Source organism: Triturus cristatus, chromosome 5_1 (genome assembly GCF_964204655.1).
Source record: "Triturus cristatus chromosome 5_1, aTriCri1.1, whole genome shotgun sequence".
In the NCBI taxonomy this organism is placed as follows: Eukaryota; Metazoa; Chordata; class Amphibia; order Caudata; family Salamandridae; genus Triturus; species Triturus cristatus.
This window is the reverse complement of record NC_140587.1, coordinates 139,217,592-139,227,139: the sequence shown is the minus strand read 5'-3', so window position 1 is coordinate 139,227,139 and position 9,548 is coordinate 139,217,592. Positions and strand designations below refer to the sequence as shown.

Sequence of the window (9,548 nt, the reverse complement as noted above, 5' to 3'; positions counted from 1 at the left end):
GTTCTGATAGTATATTTATTTCAGGAACTCTGGGCGCACAACAGACGCGTTGCGGCAGGTCGCCTTTCTCGATGTTTTAGCACGAAACGCCGGTATCGCCATTACTTTAAATTCATTCTCAGTGCTAGCGAAATGCAACTGACACAGTAAAGGACTAATCCGGCAAATCCCCACAATCTGAGTGCCAGAATTCCGCCATCTTTGAATATCAAAAGAACATCACCGTGAAAAATACATATATCATGTATAAAATCCTGATAACATTATTTATAAGGAAATGCTTTCATCATTACAATTTATAATTGTTGTAACCCATAATTAAGCCCTGAATGGGCATTAACTTCAATTGCAAAAATTTGCATAGCGCAATGTTAAATCATTCAAAATTCATATTTGACACCCAAGATCTTAACAGAAACTGAAAACTCGGTTTTGAAACTAGAACTTTCTTTTTGTCCCCAACGAAAAATGGAATTTACACAAACTAGAATTGATTTGTTTAAGTTTATTCGCAAGTTGAAACTACACAAATATTTCAAGTTAAAACCAGTTGCAAATAAGAGTAAATCCATAGTTACTGGTGGAATAGAGAATCCCGTTGGAGATTTAACAGGCATTGACCTTGGGATACTACAAACTATGGACAGCATGTTAGAAGTTGTCTTCTGTGAAAACAGGGTACAATTATAGATTGACAGTCTGGAGCTGATGGAATATTCTACTTACCAGTATGCATCTGTTCTTGGCATGTAGAGCTGCAGATCTACACACTTTTGCATAGATCGCCATCTGGTGTTGGGTCCGGATGTTTGCAGTTTGTTTTTCCTCTTGGAAAGTCTTTGGAAGTCACGAGGTCGGTGACTCCTCCTTTGGATCGTATTGCGCATGGGCTTCGGCTCCATCCTCAGATTGTTTTTCGCCAGCAGGGAAAGATGGAGCGTAGGAACAACAGTGAAGAAACCCATGTGTGTTGTATCTAAATAAGATAGACTGGAACAGATACAGGTAGCCGGGGAGGCGGGTGGGCGTGTGTAGATCTGCAGCTCTACATGCCAAGAACAGATGCATACTGGTAAGTAGCATATTCCGTTCAAGGCATATGAGCTGCAGATTACACACTTTTGCATAGACTATATAGCAGTTCCCAACCTTAGCGGCGACCACCGTTATCTGTTGCAGTGGTTTGAAATAGTGTTTTTAGTACAGCCTGGCCCACACTAGCTTGTTGCTTGGTTTGCACATCTACACAATAGTGTTTAGTGAAAGTGTGCGGTGTTGACCATGTAGCTGCTTTGCAGATATCATCTAGTGGGATGTTCCCTAGAAAAGCCAAGGAAGCCCCTATCTTCCGTGTAGAATGGGCTTTAGAGGGGAACGGATAGCGTTCGTTTTGCTTTGTGGTAGCAAATCTGGATGCATTTTACAATCCACCTAGCTATCCCCGATTTTGAGATGGGGTTGCCCTTGTGTGGTGGAAAGAAAGAGACAAACAGTTGTTTGGTCTTTCTGAAAGGTTGTGTCCTTTGGATATAGTAAAGTAAGGCTCGTTTGACATCTAGCGTGTGCAGAGCCCTTTCTGCAACGGTCCGAGGTTGCGAGAAAAATACTGGTAATTCTACAGATTGGTTTAGGTGAAAAGGGGAAATGACTTTAGGTAGGAATTTTGGGTTGGTACGGATAACAACCTTGTTGTGGTGCATTTGAAGAAAAGGTTCTTGTATGGTAAGTGCTTGTATCTCACTGACCCTTTTAAGGGAAGAGATGGCTACAAGGAAAGCTGTTTTCCATGTGAGGAATTGCAGTTCGCATTTATGCAAAGGTTCGAAGGGAGGCCCCATCAGCCTTGTGAGAACGATATTTAAGTTCCACACAGGTGAGGGTGGTACTCTGGGGGGGAATTATTCTTTTGAGGCCTTCCATGAAGGCTTTAATGGCAGGTACTCTGAAAAGTGATAGGTGCTGCCTGTTTTGTAAGTAAGCTGCAACTGCTGCGAGGTGTAGCCGAATGGAGGTATAGGCTAGATTACACCTTTGTAGGTGGAGTAAGTAGCATATGATGTGTTGTATAGACACGTCTAGAGGATTGATTGTGTTGTTATGCCAATAAACAACAAATCTTTTTCACTTGGCAGCGTAGCAGGCTCTAGTGGTAGGGCGTCTAGCTTCTCTGATGACGTTCATAAAGTCAGGGGGAAGGTTTAGGTACCCGAATTTTAGGATTTCAGGAGCCAGATCGCAAGGTTGAGCTGAGCTGGGTCCGGGTGCCTGATCTCTCCATGTTTCTGGGTTAGGAGGCATGGTGAGAGGTGTAGCTTTTGGTGTGGCACTACAGATAGTTCCAGCAGTGTGGTATACCACGGTTGTCTGGCCCACGTTGGAGCTACTAGGATCAGTGTGAGGAAGTGCTGTTGTAGCTTTCGCACCACTAATGGAATGAGTGGGAGAGGCGGAAATTCGTATGCAAATTTGCCTGACCAGTTCATCCATATGATTTAGATGATAGTCGTGCACAGCACCAAGGTAATCTTTAGGTTAAAGGCGTAAATCGTGCTCCTTCGTTTACTCCCTGCTTTGGAGTATGTGCTATGAACTGAGGAAAGCACTAGCGCTGATCAGTGCTAGTGTCACAAAGGGCACTGATTTTTGGTGTGCTGGATTCACCAGCAAATTTTGATCAATAAAGTTTTCCAAACTTGAAATTGCTCTTCATTGCAGTATTTTATGCATACTTTTGAAAATATATTCATGGAAGTATTCAATAGTTTATACTTGGTATTCAATTCCTTTTACAATAATCCATATGTTCCCAACAATCCTTATATTCCTGTTCCAATGCATTTCGGCCTACTGGCCTTCATCTGGGAAATCTATGAAACAAAGAGTGGTATCTATCACAAACAATGTTTAACTCACTAAATCTTTGTCATATATTATCTGGTACTATCAAGTGATATACATACTATGCTACGTTCGACAATTGAAGTAGCCATTTACATTTACGCGTACGGATTATTTTCCGATGTTAAAACCAAATGTATGTGTGTTTTTACTGCTGTTAACTGGAGCCTAGTAACGTTGCAAATTAATCTCGCAGTCAGATTGGCTAGCGCAGCGCGTTAACTAACAAGCATTCGTTGACGCTTTAAACCGATAAAATACTGCAATGAAGAGCAATTTCAAGTTTGGAAAACTTTATTGATCAAAATTTGCTGGTGAATCCAGCACACCAAAAATCAGTGCCCTTTGTGACACTAGCACTGATCAGCGCTAGTGCTTTCCTCAGTTCATCCATATCTCATTTCCTTTGGACAATGGGTGTGGGTATCTGGCGGCGAAGCTTGGGCATTTTGTGTTTTCGTGGGTGGCGAAGAGGTCTATGTGTGGATGCCCCCACATTTGAAAGAACGGATGAAGAACCTGTGGGTGAAGTTACCACTCATGGACCTGTTGTGTCTATCTGCTGAGCAGATCTGCCACGGTGTTTTGGACTCCTGGGACATGTTGAGCTAGGAGAAAGATTTTGTGGGGAATTGCCCATCTCCATATGCTCTGTGCTAATTGAGAGAGCTGTGGAGAGTGTGTGCCGCCTTGTTTTTGAATAGAATACATGGCCGTCATGTTGTCTGTGCGAATGAGGACTGCCTTGCCTGAAATCCGTGGTTGAAAGGATTTCAGGGCTAGAAAGATTGCTAGTAACTCCAGATGGTTGATATGGAGTAACTTTTGTTGCGGCGTCCACATGCCCTGCACTGTGAGGTGTAATAGATGAGCTCCCCAGCCGGAGAGCGATGCGTCCGTTGTTAGTATTATTTGGGGAACCGGGTCCAGGAACGGTCGACCTTTGGAAAGGTTTGTGGTGTTCCACCACTGCAGAGAGCAATGGGTGCGACCGTCTACCAACACCAGATCCGTCAGTTGCCCCTGGGCCTGGTTCCATTGGCGCGCTAAGCACTCTTGGAGTGGACGCATCTGGAGTCTTGCGTGAGGCACTATGAAAATGCAAGAGGCCATCATCCCTATCAGTTGCATAAACACTCGTGCTGGAAGGGAGTGTTGAAGTACTAATTTTTGTCGCAAAGCCTGAATGCTTGCAATCCTGGCCGGATTGGGGTAGGCTATTGCTTTTGAGGTGTCTATGGTGGCACCGAGGTATTGTTTTATGTGGGATGGTGTTAGCTGGGACTTTTGGTGGTTCACCGTGAAGCCTAGCTGGTGAAGTAGTTGGATTGTAGTGGCGGTGTGATGTACAGATGTGCTAGCTTAATTTTGAGTCTTTGTAATGTTTTTTTCTTACAATGTACCTTTATTGTGCTCTGGTTACTTGCCTGCAGGATTTGGGGATGGGCTTGCTATTCTGTTCATGTGCTTATGACTATTGATGAGGATCCCCTGGAAGAGGAGATAAATTACTTACCTGTAATCCTAGTTCTCTTACAGGGGTATCCTCATCAAAGTCATAAGCAAACCACCCGCCTCCCCGGGCAAGTGATCAAGATACATGTCATCTTTGTGCCACGGCCATCAGGTCTCCGCAAAGAACAACTGACTTAACGGTCACCTCTGAGGTATGATGGGAAGCTAGGGGTCATGGCTGCCTTAAAGGCACGGTGCCAGTTTATTCTGTGGGTTAGCTTTTCAGCTTTCTACACTGATGTTTCTGCAATGCAACCTATGTGCTGGCAATGTTTTTTCATTCCTCTTTGCAGGATTATGATTTCTGTTGTGTATTAAAGCAGTTTTCAAATGTGTTTCTTTCTCCCTGCTTTATTAAGATTGTATTTATATGCAAGGGAAATTCTTACAACATTGCTCAGCGTTGTGTGGTATATGGAAGGCTGCATTGTGTGTTTATTGTTATATATATAAGGATATATATATATATAGAGCAACATATATGGTTTCCACATATATGTTTTATGCTTCCGGGGTCCCGCGCATGGGCGGGAATATTCATGTGCTTATGACTATTGATGAGGATCCCCTGGAAGAGAAGTAGCAAATATCTTGAACTGACACTTTAAGAGTGTTTATATACTTTGCTAAGCAGCAACATACAAATATGTCCTACTTTGCAGCATAGCAGGCTCACGTGGTGTGTTTACATGCCTCACACAAGATCTACACACTCGCCTCTAAATGTTTAAGGTAACCAGACTTTAGCATTTGAATCTGGCACATGAGGCCTTAGAGTTCTGATGTCTAAAAGCACCAGTAGTAGACCCCTTGGCCCTGCTGGTGAGGGGGCACAGGTTCGATGGCATGGGGAGCAGCTTTACTTTTGTTGCAATAGATTGATGAGGTCTTTACTCAATGCGTGTCAATGAAATATGTTGGTGGGGTGTGCACCACAAGAGGAACCACTTGTTGACTGAGATTATTTCCTTTTATTGTGGCAGCAATAACCTTAAACGCCTTGTACCCCATCTCCCCCCCTCCTCCTCCCCCTCCCCCCCAGACAGGTGTAGTGCGATTGGAGCGGGAATGAAGGACAAGTCACTATTTGGAGGTTGTACACTGTTACCAGAGCTGCCTCTTCCTTTACCTATGCTTTTTCCACGTTAACCAACTCTGCTTATGTATCTGGCTATCCTGAAAGGACGGTGTTTCTGGTATTCCTGACGTTGGGTAGGTGGTGAAGTCTTCCAACCTTCTCTTGCCTGCTGCATTCAAAAGGGAGACCTGGGTGTTTGGGTCTGTAAAGCGGTCTCACCATATTAATTTGCTCACGCCTACTGCAAACAAATGCTCACCTTTGAACGAGACCCTATTGAGGTGCTATTGCAAACTTTACCCTGATCCAGGCACACTGAACCAAATGTGGCATCTCAGTAGGATACTGGTATTTATCTCCATGGAGGCAGTCTAAATAGGGTCCAGAACGGACTGAATATTGAAGGTTTAAATTATTTTTCCGTCTGGGACAAGTTCTTGTCCCTTCTTGTGATACACCTCTGAGAGGTGCTTCTCCAACTCCCCCCCCCATCTCCCCTCATTGAGCACAGTTGCATCTAGAGAGCAGTCCAACTGAGTCAGTAATGCTCCAGTGATTGCCCTTACAGCCACTTGTTTCCTGCCGTGCAATCTTCTTGCACTCTTTGTTTTGAGGCAGCGCATCACCTGTTGCCTGGAGCCTAATATGGTGTTGCGCCACTCTTTAGATAACTGCGTAATATGCAGTGGTGCCATAAGAGGCGTGTAGAGACCTGAACAGGATAAGACTCTGGGTCAGCAACCTAGGGGTCCATGTGATATTCTACCAAATGATCACGCCCATGCCTGGATCGCAGAGAGTCTTGGTGATGTGGATCTTATCTAAATCAGTATGGTTCGACAGAATAGACTGCTGTGACAATAGGTGGTGATAGTGTTTGATGTCGTGGAGCAAGGGAGCTTCGGTGGTGAAACCTGTTAATAGAGTGTTAATTCAAAAAAGAGCCCATAAACAAGAAATAATTCCAGTTTCACAATTTATTATACAAGAAAAAGAAAAACCTTTCAATGAGGAGAAAACTTTTCCATCATGAGTACTAGAGTCACCATCACACTGGACAATAGGTAATCAGGTTCGAAATGTCCGAACCACCATCACATCACTTATAGTACACCAGGCGCTGGCTCAGCATATACTCAATGCATGGAAAGGGGTTAGCTGGTGCTTAATACTTGTAAATTTCCACTACGTCATCTAAGTCGCAGTTCATATTCGCATGTATTTCTGCGGGTGTCATTAGAAGGTTATATACAATAATTCAATTCATTTTATCTTTAAAAGCTATTTCCCAGTTCTTCTGTGTTTTAGGTCTATTGTTTTGTTTGGAAGTGCAGAGTTGACAGTGAATGTTCCAACTGCTTGAGTGCTACAGGAGGACTACAAGGCAGTAACATAAAACAAAATCATGTTAATGCTATTGATTACCCAATTAGCAGACTACAGTATATTTCTGGGTTTATAAATAGATGCTGTGAAACATTTGCTTCTTATATTGAAATAATATTATGCAAACAATATCTAGGAAAAAACAAGTAAGGTCATTTGAATGTTGTCCGGAATGTGTCTAAATGTTTTTGGAGAGCCTGAACCATTTAACAATTGTGCTTTTATGTTATAACCTTGTGGAAAGCAAAATATTCTTTATATCAAAATTTAACCCTCAAAATCTGGACTGTACTGAAGCACAAAACGCCTTTATAATCAATGCAGGAGAATGTTTTACGTAGTTATTAGTGTGTTGTCTGAGGTAAATGAATGAAAACTGACTTGACAAACTAAAGCGAATGAACAATAAATGGGATGCTATACAGCCTACTCCCAAATTATTATATCCTTCTGTTTGCTCTTGTGAAGTATAAGGTTTCCAGGCTGACCCAAAGGTTAAAGGAGGAGAAAAGAATGTTGACTCATATGAGTGCGTATAGCCTGCTCAGGATAAATCTACTTTAATTTGGGAGATTGGTTTGTTATCCCTTAGACTCTAGAGAGCAAGAGGTCAGAGCCTACAATATAAATGTAGCCTCACCACTTGTACGGCTTAGGCTCTTTCAGTGACACTAACCCTTTGTATTTTATTGCCCCTTTTGAGGGATTAGAATTGCTTTCCTCTGCTTAACAGCACTACCTTTTATACTGGAAAGGTCAGACAGCACGGCCAACTTTGACGCACGGAGACTCGCTAAACAGTTTTGCCAATACTGGAATTTGCATGAAGGTGGTTAAAAATTATCCTAACTTGACATTTTCTACAGTATCAGCAGTTTCGAGTGCTAAACATAGGCCGAGAACAAGGTATGCTTTGACACCGAGGTAAATGATTAGATAGAAACTGGGGTCTTAATTCAAGAAAGACATACTGGTAATGGTCAACATTTCTACATCCCAAGAATGATGGCTATGTACAGCAGAGCACAATAAGAAGCCAAGTGTTTTCACTTGACAAGGGAAGTGATTGCATGACCTATCAAGATGTCTCCACAAAGGCTGAGATGGTGATTTACAAATGTATGGGCATTTGAGGGATTATAAATATTAAAACTATACAATTGGGAGAGGTCATGCAAGGATGCATTTTGGGTCACAATACCGGGAGGCTAAGACAAGTGAAAACTGAATAAGGGAGGCCCTGCACACTAGAAAAGAAATCACAGCAGCAGTTTGTACTGAGCACTCAAAGCACCAAGTACATAAGTAACGTTAATAACCTAAGCAGTATTGTGTAGGATTGTAAAACCTTTACCAGGAACTGTGTGGAGATCACATGAGCTACTAGCATCCCTATCCATGTTGCTGGACTTCAGAGCTGACATACTAGAATGTGGTGTGAAAACAAAAAGGCTCAAAGTTTCACTTTGGCTACAAAGGCAGCCAGGAGAGTATCAGATTATTCTTAAAAAAAGAAAACAATAAAAAAACAAGTATTCCCGTTCACCCAGTCGTGCACTCATCCATTCACACACAACACTGAACAAAGCCGCTTTCGTAAAACATACTGGAAAACTTTTACTCACATATTTCTACAATGTTGAAAAAAAAAAGATAAGTTAAAAGTCTGTTCATGCCGAGAGATCACTGTTGTCGAACCTCTCTTGGTCATACACCTCCGCTACTACCTTCCTGCCAGCAAACCAACGGCCGTTCAATGCATTGATGGCTTTATGGGTTTCAGAGACCATTGAAAATTCGACAAAAATCTTCACAATGATTTCAGCATCCTCCTCTTCTCCCTGCTTCTCCTGGTAAATGATAACCCGGTTCACAGCTCCAAATTTGCCGCACTCTTCTGTTACCTCTCCTTCCAGGTCATCGTCTATGTCCCTTGGGTCCACCATGTTCCTGAGCACCATTACGGTTGACTGAAAATCAGAGAAGAAAAAAGTACCATTGCTAAATTTCAGGATATGATTAACAGTTACCAAGCAAATATTAAGACAGACCATAACTGTGTTTGGTTGCTTACTTTGAAAAATTTAATTTAATTTTAAAACATCTATATTTATTGAGTTGTGCATAGGCTTAAACCACAATATAATGGACCTCAAGGAAAGATGCCAACGGTAGCAGTGTCAAGTCGGTGTGGAAAATAAAAATGTAGCAGAAAAGGAGTGAAAGAGGCCTCACCCAATAGAACAAATAGGCAACATAGTAAATGCAAACATGGAAATGGTTTCTAACACATTGTATCACCTTGGAGAGTAGTAGGAGTTCACTCAGTAATCATCAATAGCAAGGTTACCGCCATTAGCAAAAATACCCTTCCATGCGGCTATTCAGGGAATAGCAAACCTGCTAAACCAGTATGCACATGAATCACAGCACCTAAAAATTTGGAAAACTGTATAGAGCAAGAAACAAAAAATGGGACAGATAAGCCAATATTTATCAGCACATTTAGGGATGCACCTACAATCATATGAAATTTAAGTCCTATACTTTAGTTGCACTTAGTTTAACTCCACTCTAAACTCAATCTAGATTCCCATAATATAACTTAGTCAGGAGTGAAAAGTTGCAATTTTTGTGATAAATCTGGTTAAAAAAAATATTGTGGTGCAAG

General features: G+C 42.1%; 1 protein-coding gene across 2 annotated transcripts in view; it reads right to left on the bottom strand.

Moving 5' to 3' along the window:
* Positions 1–6,450: 6,450 nt before the first annotated feature.
* Positions 6,451–9,548, bottom strand: part of PUF60 (poly(U) binding splicing factor 60) — a 252,737-nt gene continuing 249,639 nt past the window's right edge. For both annotated transcript variants that reach the window (XM_085604603.1, XM_085604604.1), the window contains one exon: positions 6,451–8,847. In XM_085604603.1, coding sequence (XP_085460729.1) covers positions 8,548–8,847 — 300 coding nt within the window. In that variant the 3' untranslated portion in view covers positions 6,451–8,547. The remainder of the gene's footprint in view (positions 8,848–9,548) is intronic.